This window comes from Vigna unguiculata, chromosome 9, assembly GCF_004118075.2.
Source record: "Vigna unguiculata cultivar IT97K-499-35 chromosome 9, ASM411807v1, whole genome shotgun sequence".
NCBI classification, from domain to species: Eukaryota; Viridiplantae; Streptophyta; class Magnoliopsida; order Fabales; family Fabaceae; genus Vigna; species Vigna unguiculata.
Genome location: NC_040287.1, coordinates 28,855,397 through 28,881,803, shown reverse-complemented (window position 1 = coordinate 28,881,803; position 26,407 = coordinate 28,855,397). Strand labels below are relative to the sequence as shown.

General features: G+C 33.1%; 1 protein-coding gene across 1 annotated transcript; it reads right to left on the bottom strand.

Annotated features, from left to right (window-relative positions):
* Positions 1 to 20,543: 20,543 nt before the first annotated feature.
* On the bottom strand, positions 20,544 to 22,707 carry LOC114164409 (adenine/guanine permease AZG1). The gene has a single exon (XM_028049079.1). It carries the CDS (start codon positions 22,470 to 22,472, stop codon positions 20,676 to 20,678), a length of 1,797 nt encoding a protein of 598 aa, XP_027904880.1. The 5' UTR covers positions 22,473 to 22,707; the 3' UTR covers positions 20,544 to 20,675.
* Between the last annotated feature and the right edge of the window lie 3,700 nt (positions 22,708 to 26,407).

Below are 26,407 nucleotides of genomic sequence, written 5' to 3'. Positions count from 1 at the left end.
ATTTATAGTTGTTCTAGCTGGAAAATATTAAGACTAATTAGCCAAAAGCGTTCAAAAGTAATCTCTCTATTTCCGATCTTTTTCTTCTATTGCGAAATCTTTTTCATATCTTTCCACTTGAATCCAATATCATCGTTTTGCCTAACACTACTATGTTATAATATAAACCCTAATAACAAAAAATGCTCCTACCTTTTTTTTTTCTGGAATTTCTATCACCATTTCATCCCATTAATGCCTCTTTTTTCTTGAATTTCTATCAACACTCCACGTAATTAATGCCTCTCTCTCATTGGTGTCTTCCTTTTGAAGAAGTTTCACACATGATGTTCCTTTTATCTTCAAGCTTCTCTTTATTACTTCATTTCGAATCATCTTTTATCATCATTATTATTGACCTTAACTTAAAATCAACATCACATGCTAACAAATGAAATGCATAAACTTTATTTTTTTGGAAATTGAAGAGTTAGAAACAGTAGGTTTTTGGATTTTGTTATGCAGAATATTAGAAATGATGAAAATTGTTCGTAGTCTGGGGATGATATGGTATTGATTGGCATGACCCACAAGAAGATGAACGACAGGTCATTAATTGCTTGTATGTGGCAGTTGAACTCAGAAAGCATCTGTGTGTCATCAAGTCTCTCATTCACTGCAGATTTGACAGAGCTCAATTCCAAGATTTTAACGTTTTTCATTTTTATAGGATTCCTAATCCCACTCTGTCCCTTTCATAGTTGCAGATAAGGTAAGCATCTTCAAAACTTTTCCACCTAATCCCACTCTTCACTTCATGTTTATTACACCACTTTTCTTTACCTAATGGGAACAATGAAATTGAATTCAACAGATAATGAAACTTATGAAAAAAGTAAAATAAAACATATACCATTTGTGATTTAAGGAAAGTGTATAAAAATTCATGGTTGTTCTTAATTGCAGGACTGCACAAAAGGAGAAAAGTTCTGATACATTTGTTTTTCCTTTGAATAATTACAAGTGTGGGAGATTGAATAATATTTCTTACTTTATGTGAAAACAATTTTAGTTGTAAGAGCACAGTTAAAATTATAGTAATATAAGAACAATAAAAATTGAAATTAAGTGAACATGAACTCCTCATTGCATAATGTAGGTCCAGTTTCCTTCCATAATAATAAATATGTCATCATGATATTATTGATCTAACGTTTACTTAACCCTTAAACAAGCTCATAAAATAAGTTTTTTTAATTATACTTCAATTAATTTATTATGTACCAAAAGATTAATCCATAATCTAATTAATAGTTTTGTAGAAAAATTTCAATGTCTCGTCAAAATATATGCAAAAAAAAAATTCTTGAAATTCGTAAATCTAGAAGTACTGAAAAATAAAATTGGACAAAAGAAAGACATTTTTAATTTTAGTACAAATCCAAAACAAAATAAAAACTACAACAACACAAATAGAAACAAAAAACATACTAAGCAGAAATGGGGATGAAAAATTTGTCACACAGACAATATGATGAGATCGAAAGAATGTAATATAACCCCAAAAAAATGAAGGAACTAAGGAGAGGCAAGAGAAATCACAAAGAAATAAAAAATAAAAGAAGAAAATAGAATTATAAAAGAATAAAAATAACTAATCATTTTCTTCTTCGTAAACAAAATTGTAATTTACTAAATAAAAATTTTAACTCATTAATTATCATTTTTAATACTAACAAAAATTAACATACACTAATATTATAATTTAATTAAATTTTATTTTCAAACATAAACTTATAATTAATGAAATAAAGTTATATTAGTAATAAAATATTATTTCGAGCCTTTTTTTATCTAAAAAATAATTTCATAATTAATTTAATAGAGGTATGTTAGTGCAAAAATATTTTTTTCTTAAAAATAAGTTTACAATTAATTAATTAATAGGGAAATATTAGTAGCAAAAACCTTTTTTAGGGCTTCTTTTGCTAAAGTCCTAAAGCGAGTAATTTTAATTGTTTTACCCTTGAGCTGACCCTAGCAACTAGTATTCTTAATGGAAGATGAAGGAATTTTCTAACAAATAATAATAATGTCTAGCCACATGTTTTTACCCATGTTGATTCAAAATGCGTAGTATAATCATATGTTAATCTTTAATGAACCCATAATCTAATTAACAATGGAAAAGTATGTGAGAGCATATTTGAGTTTGACATTGGGAATGATGTGAATGATGAGATTAATCGCGAGTATGTGATATTCCAAAAGTAAGGAGCCTTAGGCACTACTTTTGTTATGTTGCATTATGGAGATGAAGAGAAAACAAAACCCTAATATAGTACATAATGTTGCCGTATCTACAAATGAGGATCATAACCTATTTTATAATTATTGTTAGTCACATTATAGATTTTAATAATTCTTCTTCGGTCCCTCATCAAATTGGAGTATTAATTTAGGTATCTACACAACAACATTAGACTTAATATTAATAGACCACTTTATAATTTTAACTAACTAGATAATTGCCCCAATGAAACATCTCAAAAATTCTAAATATAGTAAGTTCTTAAGATATTATTTAATGGTAAACATAATTCATAACATACCCATAACATAATATAATTACAATCCATTAATTATATTTCAAAAAGACATTTTAACATATATATATATATATATATATATATATATGGGTTATAATTGATACATTTCTCCAAAAGATTATATACATAATCACCTAAGTTAACTACTACTTTAGGCCTTTAGAGACCTTCCCCAACTCTCATGCTACTACAACCACTTTTGTCATCCTCTGATCATGTATTAAGGAGAAAACAAAACAAACACAAAAGAAAAGAATGTAAGGGTAAGCTAAGGTATAAAGAAAAACTTAAGGTGTTTTAAAAGTGTATACACATAAAAATAATTTTATACTTTTATCTAAGATACAATCAACCCTTAGCTCACTTTCGTCATCCCTCCATATACTTCAACACAATGGCTCATTCAAATAATTATTCATTACATAAACCAACCCAAAAGTATAAACAATTTACGTTCATCAAATAAACACCAGGTATCAGCCCACATGGCTTAGCCCAATGGCACAAACAACTATCGACCCAAAGTGGCTCAAATGATAAAATGAATCTAGACTCTACTTCCAAAAGACTAATGTATTGAATAGACTTGTAAGACTTTGCACATGTAATACTTACTATCAATTTCTTCCTATTAAAATTGTATCGAAAGAAAATCAATATTCTTTAGGTCATGACAAGGTTAACTTCTTTTTTCTCTAAGCATGATATTCTTTCATATCATATTTAACTCTGACCACCTAGATATCTTTCTCTGTGTGAGTTGAATACTAATAAAGTCAGCATAGTTTCACTCTCAGAATCCCTTTTCAATACACTTTAACATACAAAAAATAATAGTATCTTCCCTTGAAAATAACTACTTTAACTCAGACCTCACAATATCAAGCCAACTCTAATAATTCACAAGATTCTATATTTACAAACCATAATCATAAACAAAAATCGCTTAGCACAATAGATCCACCACCCAACGCTTATCGTCCAACGCCCGCTCCACTGCAACTATAGCGCCTAGCATCACACAAGTCAAACCCAACGACCACTCCACTACAACTATGGTGCCCAGCGAAACACAAGTCACACCCAGCGGTAATAAGTCAAAGGTTGGTCTTTTAAAAAATTTCAAAGTGGTGCACAATGGTCAAATCCTAGCACTGAGTGGTGCACACAAAATATGAAAGAACATGCCTTTGCAGATTTCGATAGTTATCACATATACTTCTTTTAGTTCTTCTCGGTTCAAATTAAAACAAACATATCAACTTCATTCAAACAAGCACACTCAAACATTATCTACCAATCTCACAAACATTTCTTTTACACGTAAAACAATCTAAAGAAGTTTAGTCATATCAAAACACCATAATAAGAATCTGAACCTTAGCAGATATCTCATAACAAATCTTTCATATCAGACACACTAAGTTTCAATCAATATAAAAACAAGAATTTAGTGCAATATATCATTTTAATACATACAAGCATACTAAAATTATATCTATCAATATCATATATATAATCTAACACTCTTTATCATATCAAAATACATTAAAAAATCACTTGAGGGACCGAAGGTTGTAATCCACAAATCACTTGAGGGCTTCGGACTGTTGATCTCGGGCTGTTCTTCTATTGCTTCCAAAGGATGGCGGTGGTGAGTGCTTAATGCGGATGGGTCGCTATGCTTTGTTGTTTTGGTGAGGTTGTGGTTAAGTAGGAGCTTGTGGGTGGCTGTCAGAAGGTGCTACTGGGGTGTCAGGGTGCATTGAAGTGATGTGACGTTTGGGTTGCACTATTCTGCATCAGGGTGTGTTTTTTCGAAGTGGTTTGGGCCTTAGGCTTGTATTATTTCGCGCGGGATCTGAAAGGGTGCGTGGTTAGTATTTAAGGCTCATGGGTGGGGGTTGGTTCACACTTGCATTTTGCGCCTTGATTTCGCTAAAAAGGATAGCGGCTTGAGATTAGAGATATTTGCGTGAAGTGGCCGTGTTGTTTCTGCGAAGATATGTCATCTTTTTCTCATGGTTCTAATTCCAGGGAGTCTGATGTGAGTTATGGAGAGTTAAGGCTGGAGTTTCTTAGTAGTTCGTCTGAGTCGCTGCGTGTTGAGGTGGAGTGGGAAGTGCGTGAAGATCCACCTAGTGAGCATGCCGAGTCCTTATGGCCGAAGCGGGACAGGTATGGTTAGGTGGCCGAAGGTGTGAGGAATTGTTCCTCGAAGTACAGGTGGTCTCGGCTGCTTAAATCTTGGTTGAATTGCATATACCTTTTTGAACGGGGTTTTGATCCGGACAGTATGCGTGTGGAGCGGGTGAGTGCCGTGGAGTGCGTCTGCCATGGTAGAGAGGGTGCGACGTCCGACTTCTTTTATGTATATTCATGCATGTTTGTGAAGTTGCACGTTCATTTTCCTTTCGACGATTTCACGATGGGCGTCCTTCGGTTATTGAACGTGGTGCCTACCCAGTTGCATCCAAATAGTTGGGGTAGTTTGCAAGCTTTCAGGTTGTTGTGCAAGGCGCTTACCTTGGAATCGACTGTCGAGAGTTTCTTGTATTTTTACGTGATCAGACCGAGGGAGCCGTGTAGTTGGGTTTCGCTCGTGGGTAGACCTAAGAGTTGCATGTTGGATGGGTTCACGCAATCTTTCAAGAATTTCAAGGACGGGTTTTTTCGTGTGAGCATGGAGGCGGGTAGGCGGCCGTGGTATTTGGATGAGGGGGGTGCGGCGAGATTTTCGCTGTATTGGACGGGTTTGCCTACAAAGTTGGAGTTGGTGGCGAAGGAGGCACTGGATGCGGCTAGTAGGCGGGTTGTCGATGCGTTGGAGAGATTGCCGCCCAGGGCCCCTGGGAAGTGATTGTGTGTTGTTATTTGACCGATGATCCAGGGCGGGATGTTTGTGGTATGTTTTCTTGTAGCCGTACTGGTTCGCGTGTTGGACTAATCTGAATATGTTGCTTTTTTGCAGGTGTGATGGCTCATTATGCTAAAAAGGTAGGGGCTTCAGAGGATTTGTTTGCCAAGATTAGGGATCAGTTGGCGGCTTCTTCGAAGGGGGAGAGTTCTTCTTCGTGTGTGATGCATTTGAGCAAAGGTCTGTTGAAGCCTCTCCTAAATAGTTCTCCTCCAATTAAAGTGTAACGTGTCACTTTCCGAGGCCATCCCTTGTCTTCGTTTGTTTGGGTGGTTCCTTCTTCTAGGTACTCGACAAAGGGTTCCATCCAGGTGCCGGTTGTGGTTACGTTAAGGCATTGATTATTTTGTTCGATGGAGGGTATGATGAGGGTGTGCTGCAAGAGTGACTTGTGTCGGTATTGTTACTTCTAGGGACATGTTCGATTTTGAAGGTTTCGAAGTGTTCGATGAGGGTTGTTACTGTGTGGTAGTACTGCGAGAGCATGGTGTCCTTGACCTGGTATTCACCGTTGAGGTGTCCTACTGTGAGTTTGGAGTATGTTTTGCACAGTAGTTTCTTGGCACTTACGTCGCGTGCTAGATTGAGGCTGGCTACTATAGTTTCGTATTCAGCTTGATTGTTTGAAGTTTTGAAATTGAAGCGGAGGGATTGCTCAACGAGGATGCCATCGGGGCCTTCCAATACTATTCATGCGCCGGCGCCTTGGGGGTTTGAAGAGTCATCTACATGCAATGTCCACCAAGTGTCCTGAGTGGGGGGTTGGTCTCAAAGGTCGTTGGTGAAGTCTGCTAAGCATTGTGCTTTGATGGGTCCGTGTGGTTCATATCGGATATTGAATTCCGACAATTCGATGGCCCAAGAAGATAGTCGGCCTGCCAAATCTGGTTTTTGGAGGATTTTTTGTACAGGGTGGTCTATTCTGACGATGACTGTGTGGGATGAAAGTATGGGCGTAGTCGGCGGGCTGCTGTTATTAGTACAAGGGCTACCTTTTCTATCATTTGATATCGTGTTTCTAGATCTTGGAGGATGCGACTTGTAAAATATATGGGCTGTTGGGTGTTGTCTTTCTCTTGGACGAGCGCAGAGCTGACGGCGTTCGTTGATGCTGCTATGTACATCACGAGGGGGAGGTCGAGATCTGGTTTGGTAAGAATCGGGTGGGTGGTGAGTAGCCGTTTTAAATTCTTGAAGTTCTGTTCGCAAGTCCCGTCCCAGGCGAACTTGGCTGATTTCTTGAGTAGCTTGATCATTGGTTTGGTTTTGTACGCTAACTTTGGGAGAAAGCTTGAGATGGCGGTTAGCCTGCCCACTAGTCGCTGCACTTCTTTGACGTTTGTGGGACTTCTCGTGTCGATTATTGCTTGGCATTTTTCAGGGTTGGCCTCAATCCCGCATTGTCTTCTACTTTCTCCGAGATTCCTCTTCTTTTGGGAGACAGGTTTGGCATTGGGAAAGACGGATAACTTGTGGGAGGCTACTTTGAGGTGTACGTCGAGGAGGTCTGTTGCGGACCAGGCAAAAAGGTCAGCGTTCCGTTTAAGGATTTGTTCGATGTGGTGGTCCTCTCATCGGGAAGGGTGGTGCCAATTTGGAGGAATCGATTCTGCTGGGCTAGGGGGAGTTGTCTTATGTCCCCGACGGGCTCAACCCGGGCTTCAGAGTTTATTCTGGGGTCGAGGTCGTCTCCTGCTAAGGCTGTTCCTGCCCGGGATTACTCGATGTTGTGGGTTGTCAAGGGCGGGTGGAGAAGTTTCAGGCTCGCTATATAGCATTCCCTAGCAGCGCGCTGGTCGCCGTGTACCGTGATTATATCGCCTTGTATAGATGGGAATTTCATGGTGAGGTGTGGAGTGGATACGATGGCTCCCAAGGCGTTGATGGATGGTCTTCCCAGAAGTATGTTGTAGGATGTGTGGACCTCCACGACTAGGTAGCGGATGGGTATGGTGTTCGTCTGTCTACATTCTCTAAAGGTTGTGTGGAGGTCGATGTATCCTTTGGTTGGGACTCTTTCGCCGGAGAATCCGTATATGGGTTCATTATGGGGGGTGAGGTCGACTAGAGGTATCTGTAGTTTGTTGAAGGTTTTCCAGTATAGGATATCTACGGAGCTTCCTTGGTCGATGAGCACTTTTTTGACTGCAATTATGTTCATAGGACAATTATGTTCACCCGGGGGAGGTTCTTTGTTAGGCCTCCTGGTGTCGGCTCGCGCCGGGGGAGTCTGTGCGTTGCTTTGGTATCGTCTCATATCTTCGACTCTGATAAACATGGCTGCTCTTTTCCTAAGCTCCTGCATGCTTAGGAGGGCGCATTGCCAACTCATCAGCGAAGGGTCCTGACCTGAGGGAGGTCATCATATACATTAAAATGAGATTGGGGGTAAGGTCCTTGATTTTCATGGCGATGGGTGGATGATCTCATCTTGTTGGCCGGAATGGCTATGTCACAGATCTGGACTGTCTTGGGGAGGGATACTTGTAGTGCGGGATAGGCCGCCATTAGGAGGGTCGTCAAAGGCCGCGTACTTTGGGAGGTTGTCTGTTGTGAGTATGCGGGCACTGGTCTTGCTGAGGGTCGTGCTCTTTAGGGAGGGTGTTTGGTGTGATGTATGCGTCCACAGGTTTGGCTGAGGGTCGTGCTCTTTAAGGAGGGTGTTTGGTGTGATGTATGCGGCTATTGGGACCTTTGTCGAGTAAGCGACTCTGAGGCTTTGCTGGAGGCCGCATAATAGGGGGTGGGATCCTCCAGAGCGGGAGGTGATGTGGGTGGTCATTGGGCTTGCTGGGTGCTATATGAACCGGGGGGACTCTGTTAAGGTAGGCGGTCAGCGGGTGTGTCTGGTGCCGTGTACCTAGGCATGGTTGGGACAGTACAAATATCACATAGAATTTCACATACATCAGATCACTAAATTGTTATTCTTTATAGGTATTAAAGCCAAACCATAACCCAACCCAAATTAACCTCCAAACACTTCTACATATTTCTAATCTATCAATCACAAACACAATTAATCTAATATTTCACAATCACAATACATGTATCTTAGATTTTTATTCATATCATTATAAATACAAATCATAAATATAAGAAATGATTAGTTTCCCTTAACTCAAAATATTAATCCCTTAAAGTCCAACTCTTATTGACAAACTCCTCAAGGTTGACCGCTATTTAGAATTGCTCCCATTATCACCTTAACCTTCGGTAATATGGCACTACCACAGAAACCCTCACGAAAACCTACTATATTCTGGTTGACCAAAAAGAGAATCCCCTCTTCTTCATTACTCAAATGTGGAGGTACGATCCTTCATCATTTCATTCACCCGAGCAACCCTTCGACCAACGTACACCTTTAGACTATAACAACTACATTAATGAGCAGCGAGGACAGACAATTGTGATGAGCGACAACGTTGGGTTTGGCCAATCTCCATCTCCTCCCTCGAATGGTATTAGGGCTCCATTTCCTTCCTCGTTTTCACGGACTCCAACACCAACCACAACTCTAATGACCTCGATCTCTTTTCTCTCACCGACATTGTTGAAGCTCAAAATCCTTGAACCATGGAGACCCAAAGAGTGTGATAAAAGAGATTGCAAGGAGACGAAGGAAAATCAAATGCCCAAAGGGAAACAAGTGCATAGCATTATCCTTTGTCTCTAAAATGCTAAAAAAAGGGTTTGGAGAGGAAGATTGGAAAGGGGATGAATCTGTGTGGGTATTGGAAGAACAAGAAAAAAAAATACAAGATAAAGGATGTAACATCTCATTTAATAATATAAACCATTAAATAGAACATCTCATTACTGATAATCATAAAGCATTTAGAGACTAACAGAAAAACACAATATTACAATCATCCCATGATAGATAAACTGAAAACATCATATTTACACATCTCTAAGCGATGAAATTAGAGGTTTTCAAAAGATATATGTAAAACATATCTCAAAAATGTATATACATAAATATGTACAGTACAGGCATCTAAGGAGATCATCTAAACAACCCCATCATCTCTCCTTGATACAGATCCAGCCATAGAATCCTTAATTGCTCACACCATTTAAGTGATCATTGCAAGAAAGAAAATACCAGAAAAACAAACACAAATGAAATGGTAAGCAAATTTATATAAAGACACTTATATAGAATTAGGGAAATTAAAGATCACTCACAACCAATTTTGAAATCATTAGCATTCTAACTCATACAAGGACTCCAAACAACAACTCAATGATCCGGATCCATGTCTTTGATATAGGGTACACAAGAGGCGTGCACTTGTGATGGTTTTTAGACTTCGAGGAGTACCGGACACAAGGGGTCATCACCTAACCATACAAGGTTAATCCTTTCAAACCTATGACCAAAGAACAAGTCCATAGGTTAGGATCTCCTACCACTCTCACCACATAATTCATTCTCCTCTATATGAGTGTGAATAATTACTAGAGTTTAGGATACCTCTTACCAGTCATCTCCCATACCAAGACATACACTATTATCAATCAACACTAGGGATTTCCCATGAAATTCCCCATTTTAAACATGTTCAATAATAACATATTCAGTTCATACTTTAATGAATTTCATAACCATACCTCATATCATTCATATCAGAAATAAAAAATGCATCAAACCAGTCAAGTAACTAAAACAGAGCACCAGTGTTTAGCGCTCATGCTAGTGTTAAACACCATTCGCCTCGCATTTTTGGGCATTAAGCGGTAAAATTGGCGCTCAACGTCAATTAATTAAAATACCTCCAGACCTGTAGAGGTTCCCAGTGCTCGGGCATCGCTCAACAACGCTAAGCGTCATTCGCCTCACATTTTTAGGCGCTCAGCGGTGGAACTGACACTCAGCCTCACACTAGAAAACAACACATTCATTTGTTTGGGGATTTTTTAGACATTTGGACCTGGTTCATGACTCTATTTCGTACCCTTACTTCAACCAATTGTATGACAGGCTCTAAATTTGTAGCAAATGGTACCAATTAGATTCATGACTCTAGTTCCAATTTACCAATCATCCCCAAATTTAACAATGCATATAGGTTTCAATTAATCAATCAGAATTTCAGTATTTAATCAACATAATCATGCATAATTCAGTTCAATGATACAATTCCAATCATCCATTTATCACTTCACAAATAATTAAACACACAATTCACTGACTCTAAACACATTTAGCTTCCCTTACCTAAAATTAAAACTCTACCGACCCAAAAGTGCAAAACCCTCCTTTAAGCTCACGGAGTTCACAGTTCAACCTAGAAACCACATAATTATGACCAGGGAGCAAAATCAGAACCACTGATCAAGAAGAAATCACAGGGAGGACTCAGATAACACCTATGGTCTAAAATTCTACCACACACGTTGAATCAAAACCAAAAGAAAGAAAAGATGAATGTGATGATGTGTACAAATGCAAAGGTTTTTTCCCTCATTGCCATAGGTGTCACATCCAACATATTTAAATAATATATTATGTGACACAAAGTTATAATAGAAGAATTTTAGGATACGACCATTAGGATTGAAATTGACTCTATTATAAAAATAGTTGAACTTTAGTAGACTTGGCTAAAGCACCAACATTAATTGGTTGTAAGAAGATCTAAGAAAAAGTATCACCATTGAGGATCCATAGAAAAATATAAGGTAATGTTAGTGGTAAAATGATTTATACAAAAATACAACATAGATTACTTTGATACCCTTGTTCCACTTACTAGGATATCCTATATTTAGTGTTGTTAGGTTTAGCATTTATCCAAAATGGATGTAAAGGCCGACATGCTAGTTTTTAATACATGAAATGACACAGTTTTAAAAACAAAATTATTTATGGGATCTAACTTTGAAATGAAAGAAATGAGTGATACAAGTGTAATTTTAGTTGTTACGCTCGTACAAAGGGAGATAACATATTAATATCCTAAACAATAAAAACTTTTTAAAATTTTTTAATTGTAGTGACTTTAAGTTAATCAATAGCCCTTGTGATACTAACTTTAAATTAAACAAAAGTATAATAAATCAATTTTTCAATCTCGTTATGCCCAACTAATTTAGAACTTATTTTCAATTAATTAGCTTTTTTTAGACCAAACATTGTTTATATAGTAGGTGGATTGACTATGTATATTTAATGTCCTAGTTGAGATCATTTTTACACACTTGTAAGACTAACAAAATGTTTTATTATAAACTATACAACCTAATACACACTCAGGGTTTTTAAGTTCACATATACATTGTATCTTAAATTTTTCAGTCTAAATCTAATTTATGTAACTTACAACACAAACTATCACACATTATATCTTATATGAAATCCCCCTTTTTTTGTTTCTTTCATCTTTTGCAATCTATGAAATTGTACCGTCCTGATCGTCTGGGGCCCAACTTGATTCTTGAAGATGAATAAGACATTCCAAAGCCGACCTAAAGCCTATAGGCCCAGGAACTGGGCCTCAGTTTGTCCTCCTACTAATTGATATTATATTAAAGGATATTATTGTATAGGAGATGAGAGATATTTTTTGAGTCAATTATTATTTTGTAACCACTTGGCCTGTAAATTAGATGTTAACTCCCAGGGTCAAAAAAAACTATTTCCTGACCTTAGTGCTCTTTATTTCACATTAAGTTAAGAGAATGTTTCAGATTTTTCTCTTTAGTCTAGAACTTTCAATTTTTTGTCGGAACATAAATATTTTTATATTCTATGTGCGGTAGACAAAAGTCTCACATTGTCAAGTTCACTTATATTCCAAATATTTATATACCAACACATATACAAGTTATAATTTAAAAATGAGAAATTATTATGTTTTATTTTATAGTTGATTATTTCACTTTTGCAATATACGAGGGTATTATATGGTTACATTTTATGGATTATTCCATTAATTTGTGGCAAATCTTTTCCAATATTATTGTAGGAGTCAAAACAATACACTCAACATTTATATATTTAACTATTGTCACTAATACAATACAAATGAATATATAATTTGTTTGATTTTCTTCACGGGTAGCTTTTCTTTTAAGGTCAAATATGTTTTTAATCTCTTAACTTTCAGTGAATTTTGGAATTAGTCCATTTTGAAACTTTGGACCAATTTAGTCATTCGTCTTTCGAAATACATGGATTTAGTCATTTTAATCAATTTTTGTTAAGTTTATTTGACATTTCAAGCGCATTTCAAGATTGTATTTGAGTTGTTTATACGGTTTGACACATTTTTACTTTAATTTAAGTCAAATACTATTATGAAATACGCTTGAAATGTCAAATAAACTTAACAAAATTTGTTTAAAAAGACTAAATCTACGTATTTCGAAAGATTAATGACTAAATTAGTTCAAAGTTTCGAAATGGACTAATTTTAAAATTCACTTAAAGTTAAGGGACCAAAAACATATTTAACCTTTTCTTTTATCACTTTTAAATAATGATAATGTAAGAAAAAAATAAAAAATCTTAATATTTTTTTTACTTTATTATATTTGATTTAATGTTTTATTATTTATTAACAATAAATATTATACTTTATGAAGATACATAATTTAATTTTTATTGATTTTCGATATATACTCTTATAATTTAAAAAGTTTCAAAAAATCAAATTTTCATTCGCTATATATAATTTAAAAAATTTTTAAAAAATAAATTTCCATAACATATATTTAAAAAAAATTGCCCAGTACATTGGATGGTCCGCCATTGATCTTAATTACATTTGAACTTCTATAAAGAGAGTATTTGTTTTGTACACGCCTTTGACTTCTTTTCTCTTTTTATTCTACCTTCTCTTCGTATACTTTTGCCAATTGCGTAGTTTTAGTGTACCATCTATGAGATTCATTTTGTCTTTTGAACATATATTTTCTGTTTAGACGGAGTTTTCATGCTGCAAAATATGGAAATAGTAGCAGTATTTCCGTATTAACTTAATTTCTACACAAGCAATGCTCCATGAATAAATGGAAATTAATGAAGAAAGATAAATGGGATAAAAAAAATGGATTTATTTATTTATTTATGTGGTAGAGATGTTGTTGCGATTTTATGAGCATCACGTGTCTATTTAGCAACGGTGGTGCAGTGTCATTTCAAATGAGAATCCCACTTGGGGTATAAATAAGCAGAGGAAGCTTCCAATACCCTGTTTTCTTTCATTCATTTCAGATCAGGAACTAACCAAGAATATGTTCACTCTTCCAAATTCTAACATTTTTATACCAATCAACAAACGGAATAACCATCCATTTACCCTAAATCAGTCTCATAATACAGGTTTCTCAACCCAATCAAAATCTCATAATTAAACAACGGGAATCAACTTCTCCACCTACCCTTCATACGTGTTCAACTATCAAACTTTCTCTTATTGTTTGCTAAAGTGCCCTTTGTTTAATAAAAAGCATGCCCTAGACAGCTGGATGGTTCGTGTTAGTTTTCTTAATTCCCACTATTTTTTATTAAGGGTTAAATATATTTTTAATCTCTTAATTTTAAGAAAAAATTAAATTTTTTTTTTTTAAATTTTGATCTAATTTAGTTATCAAAGTTTATAATTGTATGAATTTAATCTTTTTTAACTAAATTTTGTTAAATTTATTTAATTTTAAAACAGATCTCATGATACACAATTTGATATTTTTGTTTCAATATTAACTAAAAAATTATCATGAAACACGTTTAAAATATTAAATAAATTTAACAAAATTTAGTTAAAAAAATAAATTCACACAGTTTTAAAATTAAGAAATTAAATTAGATCAAAATTTTGAAAAAAAATACTATTAATAATTTTTATCAAAAATTAAGATTAAAAACATATTTAACCCTTCGTGAGATCTCTCTCACTAGTTTTCTAACTTTACTATCCAGTCACCTTATAACTTTACGATCATATATGTTTCATTTGACACCAATTAATTAATTTTTTAGATAAAGGAATAAAAACAAGTTTTTTTTTTTTAATAAAATTAGAGATTGAGAGGAAAATAAAAGTGAGATCTTGAACGTGGTTTGACTGTATTGGTTGAAGTGTTTAAATAAGGTGATGTGGTGAAGCAGGGATTCCCATGTGATCCTTTTAATTCCAAATTTCGTATTGAGAAGGGAGAAGGGGTTACCGATATCATCCGTAACTTCTTCTGATCCTTCGCTGTTCTTGTTGTGGGAATGGACACTGTGGAATTTGATTTGACCAAACAAAACTGATTTAACCTCAATCAAGTTCGTATATTTAATTTATGATAAATACAAAAGAAGATAAATCGCGGTTGATGTATATTTAATATTTAAGAATATAGATATTAGATAAGATAATAGAGTAAGCTTGAAAGAATAATAATTTTATGAACGAAAAATGGTGATGTTTGTTAGGTTGGGTTGGTTTTCAACTAATTTGAAAGTGCCTGATTTGACGCATGACTTGATAATAACTAATGATCGTGGACCATACAATTTTTTCTTTTTTTTAATGCTTATCCACTTAAATATCCAAATCAATTCTAATATTAGTTCAGGTTCCTAATTCTACTTGGGTGGGGCTATTCTCAACTTATTTCGTTTGATTCTTACTCTCTATATATAATATTTAAAGCGCAAAAATAATACATTTATCACAATTGATATTTTTCTGAATAAAGAATGCACTTGTTTTCAGCTAAATATCTTCAAGAAAATACAAAACAAAAGTGCAATTGGTACCATGAATTCAGTACTAAGTTATTTAATCCGAGGACAGATATGATATTTAAGTTTTAGGAAGAAAAATAAGTCTTGTAGATATGATAAGTATTTATTTTGAAAAGTGTACAATAATTATTAGAAACATAATAAATATACGATTGTTATTATATGAATACAAATTAAAATATTGATAACTAATGTCAGTGAAAAATTTAAAAACTAATTTATAATAAAAAATACTTTAATTATCAATTTATAGAACAATTATAATTTTTTGGACTATTTTAGTTACCAATGATGTTTAGTTTATAAATTTATATATAAATTGGTCACTACAATGATTAATTATTTTTTGACACTAAAATTAATCATTATTTAAATATTTTCTTATAATTTATTATGACTTCATAAATTAGATATTTCATTTATAAGTATTAATAAAGTATTGGATACACATACATACTAATACAAATAAAATATGTAATCCAAATTGAAGTATCATTCATAATCTTCCAATAATGTAAAAGGTATTTAGGAAATAAACTTTTGCTTTTCCTTTGAGATACAAAAACTGATTATTCAATTAGTGTATTTATAATATATAAAATAAATAATTTTTAATTGGTAAAATACATATATTATCTTATTAGCTTTCCTTTCAAATATAAAACTTTGAAATTTCTGATTGGTTGATGGATCCACCCATATCATCCATAATGTATTGTCATTTCTATTTTAATCAATATTTTCAGAAGAATTTTTAAGAAAAGAAAAACGAATATATATATATATATATATATATATATATATATATATATATATTATTTTTTTCAATTTTTTAAAATTTATATTTAAGTTAATGAAAATGTAAATTTATTTATTTTTTATATTTCTTTTAAAAGAGAATAAGTATATACAATATATTTCACTTACACTAGTATGTTTCACCACTCATCAAAGCATGTTGAAGATAATAGAAAATAAAATAAAATAAATCTGCTTATATATGGAAGGAAGCGTGGAAAAAACATAACCAAAAGATATTAGTGACCTTAACTTAAAATCAAGACATTTGCATTCATTAACATTCATCACACGTATTCCAATTTGTTTTATATAGTTTTGAAATAGTTTATGTTAGTAAATGAGTTAGGTAAATTATAAAATATAAGTTTTTTATATTTTTAAACACGTTTAATTATAAAGAAATCATTTTTATAATTAGGTTGTTATTCTACTAATTTTTAAATACACTAATTAGATTAATTGTTATATACTTTTCCTATTTTATAAATTACTATTATTGATATTTATTTTCCAATAATGTAACGCCGATATTAAAACGCGTCTTAATATTAATTAAATTAGAAATTTAATGGATTTAATTACTTATTTATTTTGACTTTAACCTCTTACATAATGCATAAGAGCTTTCCCTAGAGTGAAATTTTATACTCTCAAAAAATACTATGAAATTAAATCATGACATTTCTTTTAATTATTTTTGCTGAGTTATATTTTTAATTGATAAAATTCAGAACAAATCCAGTGTTGATTTCTCAAGTCTTTTAACAATTTATTTTAATTTCTAAAATCTGAAATAAAAGCATTAAGTCTTTAAACGGGGAAACGAGAGAAACTAAAATATTGTTTAAATTATTTCTAATCCTTAAACAATGAATTTAAGAGTCAAAATCGCAACTTTTAAAAATTTTATTACTATTAATTTAAAGACTAAACTAGAGTTTATCTTATATTTAAATAAAAAACTAAAAATATAATTTGATCTTTTGTTTTATCACATTGTATGTAGCATATTTATATATATTTTTTATTCTTCCACGCAAGGGCCTAGTAGACAGGATTACAAATGAAACAAGTTTTTCATTATAATTTTGTCTAGTACTTTGTAAACAAAACATTGTATGAAAAACAAATACAATTACCGTTTTAGGAATATGAAAAACATTTGATACTTGGTGCTAAAGTATTTACAGGATTGATAATGAATTTAATCATTGTTTAAAAATAATCGATAAAAAATTTGGTGCATGATCTTTCTCACCATGGCTTAGTTTTGTTGAAGAAAAGGGAAGTGAATGAAGGGTTTTTGTGGATCCCACTACTTCATGGTCTTTTCAAAAGACAAGCTGACACTGTTGATTTCCTCTTATGTCCTTCTAGTAGGAGTAGGGTTACTGTTGTGATTTCTGTAAGTTGCTGCCAAGAATCTGTATGTTGCTGCAGAGAATCTGGTGCTCAATAAACCAGTGACACTAACATTGCTCTAGAGACCAAAACGTGAACCCATTCACTTTACTTGTGTCTTTCACAAAGTTATGTTATTCCATCTTCAGGCTACTTCTCTTCTCATTTTTGTCTTCTTCGTTTTTCAAGTTCTAAAGCAAGAAAAACACAAGGTTGGTCTCTTTTGCTGAACTTCACAAATCGAGTGTGGAATAATCAATGCTAATTAAATGTTTTTGGTAATTTTTATTTTACGGTCTTGGTAGTGTGGGTTGACTTGATTTATAAAGATGGATAAGAGATTTCAAAGCTAACCTAAAGTTTATGGTCCAGGAATGGAATATAAGTTTGTCATGTTACTAATTGATATTTTATTAGATATTTTGTATAGGAGAGATAATTTTGGTCACTCAATAGGTTATTACTTTTATAACTACTTTGTCTATAAATTAAAGATTAATTCCAAGGTCAGGAGACTATTTTTCGACTTTAATACTTGAATGTTTCATTTTTGTTTCGGTAAGAACACTCAGATTTTTACCGTAATAATTATGTTATGATATTATTAATCATTTTTATTTGTTTAAATATGATTTTAGTTTCTTAATTTTTATGTGAAATTAATTTTTTTTCTATCTTACATTTTAAATATTTTCATGAATGAATATAATTCTCATATCAACGAACCTTATTATTTTAACAATAACTTTTACTTGTATTATGACTTCAATGCTTCTTGTGCTTTGGCCTTAGCTTCAATTTTTAATTCCTTTAGTTCATGGAGCAAGTTTCTCATGTGGGAAAGACTTTCTCTTATCTTTTATTAGAGTTTTGATTACAAAATTGCATATTACTAACTAGTACAATTCGTCGATAATAGAAATATTAGTCGATAATTTATGGTTACCAACGAATTCTAGTCGTTAAAAAATGTCACCATTGGGTCTTCTTCTTCCTCTTCATTTTTCCATTTTTTTATTCTTCTTTCTCTTTCTATCCTCCTCATCCTGTTTTTGGTTCTTTTTCTTTCTTATCTTCTTTTTGTTCTTCCTCCAACTTCGACTATAATATTCAAGTCACAGCCAGCCATCGTCGTTGTTGCGTCGCTATACCACCACCACCGTCATATCTTCTCCTCCTTCTTCTTACCCATTTCTCTTTAATATATAAAAAATCTAATCAGACGTAATGAAAAAATTATCGCTCATTTTATCGTTGGAAAAATATGTCGATAATAAGAATTACAAATACCAATAAAATTTATTGATATAATTGAACATCAAATACTAAATTCATCAAAATTTAATATTATTTATTATAATAAAAAAACAAGAATTATTTAGACCATCTTTATCCATAAAAATTAAACTATTGTAGTATAAGTAATTGAGAAAAAAAATCATTAACTCATTTAATCTCATGACAAGATGGTCCAACTTTCATAAATTAACATTCTAATTAATAACTATTGGTTAAGAAATGGACCAAACTAACTACTTAAAAAAAAATAGTGTCACTTAAACAAAAGTCATGAACAGAAAATGGCTCCCTAGACTTTTCAAAACCACTTATATACCTATATTTTCTTTATAATAAAATATTAATAAAAAATAAGAATGATTAAATGTTGTTTATCATACAAATTGTGCGATGAAATTATGTTTTTTTTTTATATCCAATAATTTATATGTTTACATGAAATTTAAATCGTATATAAATATAAAATTGTAAATTTAATTACGTTGATTCTCTTTTATATTTGGGTTAAGTTACATCACTGTTATCAATAATGTTGGAACAAAATAAAAATAAAGTAATATAAAAATTGGCAAGTTGACAAAAATAATACATAAAAAATAGTTTATGGGATCAATGTTTCTTTTTTTATAATTGTTTTTCAAAAACTTTTATCTTAATTTTTCCTTCGAAATAAAATATAATTTAAAGTATATATCTTTTGACTTAAATATGTTGACATTTCTATAATATACCTAGTATATTGTTTTGGTTCCTAAAGTTTCATTTTTTTTTTGTTTTAATCTCTCAGAGTAAACTTATGTCAATTTCAGTTGTGATGACTAGAAAGGTCAAGCCGTCTGCCACATTGTGTCATGTGGAAAATTTTAATCACAATAGTAAAATTATTGACGAAGGTATAAAAAGGAACTAAAACCATAAAAATTAAAATTTCAGAGATAAAAAGCACTAAATCTTTTTCTATAAACCACAACAGGAACATGTGTGTTGCGATAATTTTAGCATAATTAAGTCTAATTTTAAATATGTCCTTCTTGTAAATAAGTTTTAAATATTTTGTTGTATTTTCTATATTTTGCAAATTTTGCATATAGTTCTTAATAAGTTTTTCTCATGTTTAGGTTCTCAATAATTTTTCTTTTGTTTTAATTCTTACACTTTATTGACATCCTTTAAGTGATGAATTAGTTGTTTAATGATGTCAGTAATACTAATATTTTTTTTTATTTGATCCTTCATAATTTTTTCCTACCTTGTTCCTTCATAAAAGTTTTATTTATGTTTTGATCATATTTTTTATTTACATCCTTTAAGTAATGAGTTAATTAAATGGCTATGTTAGCAATTAAGTAGAACTTACACACATTTCCTTTAATTATTTCTTATTTAGCGGGAAAACTTCAAGGAAATAAGAGTTCTAAAAACATCTTGTACAAAACAGCAGAGCACAAAATATAAATGAAAACTTTTATCCAGCACAAAAACAGAAAAAAAGATTTAAAAAAAAATGAAATTGGGAAACTAGGCAAAGAGAAAAAGTTGTTTAAATCCATAAATAAAGTAATAAGGAAGTAGATAACAGAATATGTGATCCAAACCTAAGATGCACTTTAACAGAATCTGAGGCACAAAACTTGGAAACAATAAGTCCAAACATTGGCAAAGCACGAAAGAATATGACTGGGACATGTTTGAAAGGCAAGTTCATGATATCCATCAAAGTTTTGGAATTATTTTGTAGTTTGAACCGAAATAAAAATCGCGCGAAGAAAGAGATGTGTAAAACAGGAGATGGAATAATAAAGTAACGTATTCACATATTGGCATAATAATAAAATTGGTAGTACAGAAAGAATTGAAGTCTGTGAAATTGATGTATGAATAAGAAAAAGGAGACATTATTAGAGAACCACATACCCTAAAACTAAGGGTCTAGTTGAAGTGCTTTGGAAGTTGGATTTTGTGGAGAATGTTGATTTTGTAGTACCCCATTCACCCTCTCAGGATGATGATGTTGACGATGGGAATCCTCATCTGGGGGCACACTTCTTCTTTTGGTAACCCCAAAGTGACCCAAAATCTCTCTGCCCCAATCCCAAAGGTTCAACACAACGTAAGTTCCAATCCCACCGATCAGCCCATACGCGATCGAATACGTCAACGGCATCAGAATGAGCGTCACGAACGCCGGTATAGCCTCCCTCATGTCCTCCCAATCAATCTCCACCACCGATCTCATCATCAACACCCCCACCAGAATCAGCGGCGGCCCCACCGCCCACGCGGGAATCGACGCCAGCAGCGGCGTGAAGAAGAACGCCAGGAAGAAATACGCCGCCACCGTCAGCGCCGTAATCCCCGTCCTCCCACCCTCCCGGATCCCCGTCGACGACTCGATGAACGCCGTGACGGGGGAGGTCCCGAGCAAGGACCCCACCACGATGGAAGTGGCGTCGGACATGAACGCGAAGTACTGTCCCTCGAAACCCCCCTTGTCGTCGGTGAAGCCCGCGAATCGCGCCATCGAGTACAGCGTTCCGGTGGTGTCGAGAATGTCGACGTACAAGAACGTCACCACGGCCTCCCAGAAATACCCTTTGCCTATGCTCTTGAAGCTGAGAGCCCCCGCCGTGCTCTTTATGAGGTGAACATCCACCACCTTCTTGAAGTACTGGTGGGCGGAGTTACCCGCGTCGGTGTTGGGAAAAGCCGTGACTTTGGTGTTGCGGAACCACGACACGACTGTGACGAAAACGATGCCGTATATCATGGCGCCTTTGACGTTCTTCACGAGACAGTAGGCGATGATGACGAAACCCACCAGGCCAAGCCAGAGCGTAGGGCTTTCCATTCTGTCGCGCAGGCAGAGGATATCGCCCGAGACTGTTCCGCCGGGTAGCAAACTGACCGTGCCGTTAGCGACCGTTATAACGGGTGCGAGGGAGGCCCGTGAGGAGGATGGGCAGGCGCCGAGGGTGAGCAGTGTGGATGGGCTGTACCCGATGAGCCCGATTCCTTGGTTGTTTTGAAGCCCGATGAAGGCGAGGAAAAGCCCGATTCCAGCGGAGGAGCTGATTCTGACGGGCTTGGGGACGAGTTTGGCGAGTTTGGCGCGAAGACCGATTGCGGAGATGAGGAGGAAGATGATTCCTTCGATGAAGACTGCGGCCAGAGCGCTCTGGTAGGAGACGTTGCCGGAGCCGTGGAAGCCGACGACGGTGTAGGCGAAGTAGGCGTTGGAGCCCATGCCGGGGGCGAGGCCGAGAGGGAGGTTGGCGAAGGTGCCCATGATGAAGCAGCCAATGAGAGAAGAGGCGATAGTGGCGACGATCAAGTCCTTGCGCGTGTTTTCGAGGCACGCAGCGTAACCCGGGTTAACCGGGTCGAACTTGCATGAGTGGTCGGGGTGGAGGACGCGGAGGGAAGAGGTGTTGCAGGCCGAGAGAGGGACGGAGGGGTCGGAGCAGAGGGGTAGGCAGTCGGAGACAGAACAGGTGCCGCCGGAGTCAGCGAGGATGGAGGCGTTGACGGCGAGGATGTATGCCATGGTGAGGAAAGTGGCTGTGCCGGCGCGGAGCTCGGTGGTGAAGGTGGAGTTGCGTTGGGAGATCTTGAACCATTTTCCTAATCTGGTTTTGGCGACGTATTGGTTTAGGCGCGAGAGAGGGTTGGTGTGAGCGTTGTGTTGTGGAAGTGGGGGCCTCTGAGGCTCCATTTCCATTGGGTTTTATCGTGGACGAGTGTTGTTTGAGGTTTATATAGGGTTTGGAAATGGATTAGGATATTTGCATATCAAGGTTTGATATAGAATTTGGTTGGCTCTTGTTTGAGAGAGGCAGAGCATAGCTCAACAGAAACAGAGCTGTGGCAAGCTTTCATTTGTTTTTCCAAAGGATAGATTCCAATCACCAGGGATCTCTAATATACTCTCATCATAACACCAACCCATCACACTTATTATATATTTTCTCCTTCCACCTTTCACACCATACTAATTACTTCAAAACCCATATTTTAAACTAATTACTACTGCAATATAACATCTCTTTCATTCAAATTAAATCCATAAATCCTGTGATTATGTATTTATGTTGTGTACACATGGGGCAGATTTATTACAATATTAAATTCCAACGGATAGTGTGAAACACTGTCCTTCTACAGCTGGGGTAAGTAGGATGGATTTGACTTTGAAAATATATATATTTCTTAATGAAACATCATTAAAATTTCCATGTGTGGAAATCCTTTTGAGCTATTTTGTTGACTATCAAAACCCTTTTATCTAACTCGCATAGTTGCTGCGAAACTCGTTCACAACCGTAAATGACACTCTTTAGAGACAGTGTTTGATTGGTTGGTTTTCTATTTTATTTTTCTTTAAATAATATGATCGACATGGGTTTGTTTAACGTGGGAGTGAGTTGTTTGTTTTAAATTAGGCAAGTGTTACAGATTAGAAGACATGTATTGGATTTTGAGGTCTTCCATTTCAACCTGTGACGATCATTGACGTGATAAATAAACTATAACAATGCTACGATCTGTCGCCATGTGCTTAAAAATATCGCATGGTTTCACATTTTATGGGTCAAATTCAGCAGCACATGCTTTCAGGATATCATCATTCCTCTTATTCATTAATTTTCATCACTTTTATTCAAGGAACAATTCTGAATAATATAATCACAGAAGAAATAGTAAAACATTAACCTGGAGCATTAGAAATTTTAATAAATAAAAGGGTTAAATATGTTTTTAGTCCCTTAACTTTAACTTTAAGTTTTGGAATCAGTCTATTTTGAAACTTTGAACCAATTTAGTCCTTCATCTTTTGAAATACGTGGATTTAGTCCTTTTAATCAAATTTTGTTAAATTTATTTGACATTTCAAGCGCGTTTCACAATAATATTTGATTTAACATTAAAGCAAAAATGTGTCAAACAATATAAACAACTCAAATACAATCCTAAGATGCGTACGAAACATCAAATAAACCTAACAAAATTTGATTAAAAGGACTAAATCCACGTATTCCGAAAGATGAAGGACTAAATTAGTCCAAAATTTCAAAATGGACTAATTCTAAAATTCACTAAAAATTAAGGGACCAAATTCATATTTAACCCTAAATAAAAACGTTTATCCACTCTCCAATCACATAGGTGACCTTTCTTTTCAACTTTATAGCTTCCGAGCATTAATCCGGCTGTAACTCACAATTACATATTGACTTTTGGATTTTAGTATCATAGGGTGCTAAATAAAATACTTCCCAGGTTTTATCATAGTGTGAATTCTTTTTAAAATATTGGATTTAAATATATTTTCATTTTTCGTAAAATTAATATGTTTTCTGAGAATGCAATGCAGTTATTAATTTATTGGAATACACAATTGTTAATATGGAAACAGTTCTTAACAAACGAATCTTGTAAGATTCAATTGTACCTATAAAAAGCTACAATCAAAACTCACCTACACAAGTAGGTCAATTCAAGAACAAGCAGTAAATACTTATGTAATTTTTTTTAATTTATTTTTAATGTTTTTAATTTATCATTTACTACAGTTTAAAATATATGAATGCATGTTATTCTAAATATATTTATAAATAAAGATTTACTTATGTAACACCCCAAATTTTTTAATTGAATAATTATTCACCAAAATTTTATTTCTTAGAAAATATTTTAAAATAAAACAAATTTTTTAAATTATAACTAACAAACAGTTTCATATTTTACTTAAAATATTTAACTATATATTTATATATTTTTCCAAGTATTAAAATTTCTAGAATCTCACTTTCTTCCACACACATAAAAAAACATCCTCGTAAACAGTGGCAGATCTTGACCAAAAGTGTTAGAGGGACCAAATTAATATAATTTTGAGATCATTAGTATAATGCTTCAAAGAATGACTTCTCTGACTGAACATTTTTTATCATTAGTATAATGTTTCAAAATATAATATGTGAAGAGGTAGAATCTATCTTGTTTTAGTTAATAATTTCCTTTTCATCACTCTTAAACGATTAATTTATTCTTTCATTCTTTATCAATATACTTTTTTGTAAATAATACTAAAAAATAATTGATCATAATCTAAAAAAAATTAAGACACGTAATTATTAAAAGAAAAATATATTCATTATTATTAATACATAATACATTATTATTTTTTTTATATTCATAAAAAAATGAATATACAAAAAGCTCATGAGATAAAAAAAAAATGTTTTTGTTATCAATTAAGACAAGAAACAGGAAAGGAAGAGGATAAATGAGAAATATAAAGAGTTTATGTCTAACTTTATTTTTTCTTTTAAAAAAAAGAAGACATATGAGAGTGAGAGATTATTATAATTTGTGAAAAACTAAAAGAACAATAAAAAGGAAAATAAAAATTATGTTAATAAATATTTGGTTAGTTACTCCTTTGATTCATGTTTTCGTTTAACAATGTTAAGTTGGTCCTCCCATTTTTTTTAATCTCAATTTGGTCTCGATTTTTGAAAAACTGATGTAATTCGGTCTATTTCGTTAAATTCCTCGAAACAAATTAATGATCTTTTTATTAAAATTGAGACTCATAATATGAATGATTGACTTTGTTAGTGTAATTAACTTAATCCTATTATCAATTTTTAAATAAAAACAGAGATCAAAAGAAAAATTAAACCTGAATATTTTCATTTTTTATTATATTTAATTTCATATTTTATTATGTATTTACATTAAATATTATGATTAAATAAAATAAATAAAAAATAAAAAATTTAATTTTTATTAATTTCAAATATATATTACCCTACAATTTAAAAAAATTTAAAAATTTAATAAATTTTAAATATATTTTTATATTATATTATATATATATATATATATATATATATATATATATATATATATATATATATATATATATATATATATATAATTCAAAAAAAACTCAAAATTTTGGGAGGCCAGAGCCCCTCCCAGTCCCAAAGAGATCCGTCATTGCTCGTAAGTATATTTATAAATGAAAAGATAATGATATCTTCTTCTTATTTCGTCCTTTGATAAGACTTTAAAAAAATATTAAATAATGCAGTTAAACAAATTAAACAACACATTCATATTCTAATCCACTATGACTGTGTACATGCAGATGCACAATAAACTCCTCTCACAAAAATCACAATAAACTCATTTTTCTCATAAATCACCTTGGACCTAACTAACCATGACTTTGATACAAAAATGTAACGCCTAAAATTTTCTAATTAAATAATTATTCATCAAATATTATATTTAAAAAATATTTTAAAATAAAATAAATCCTTTAAATTATTAATAACAAACAATTTCATCTTTTAGTTAAAATATTTAACTATATTTATATATTTTTCTTATTATTAAAATTTTAAGGATCTCGTTTAAATATAAAAAAAGCTTTATTAAGTCACTTATTAATAATTATAAAGATAATAACGAGTTATCTAATATCATGTATTACAAAGATAATAATTACCTATAGATCTCTCTTTTATTAATAAAATTTAAACTAAATATAATACAAATTTAGAATGTTCATGAATTGAGGGAATTAATATTTTATTTATATTCAAATAAGTTACAAATTGTTTTTATTCCCACCTAATAGGA

Bases quoted from the DNA above. Each gene is read 5' to 3' on its own strand.
- LOC114164409 (XM_028049079.1), bottom strand. From the start codon at position 22,472: ATGGAAATGGAGCCTCAGAGGCCCCCACTTCCACAACACAACGCTCAC.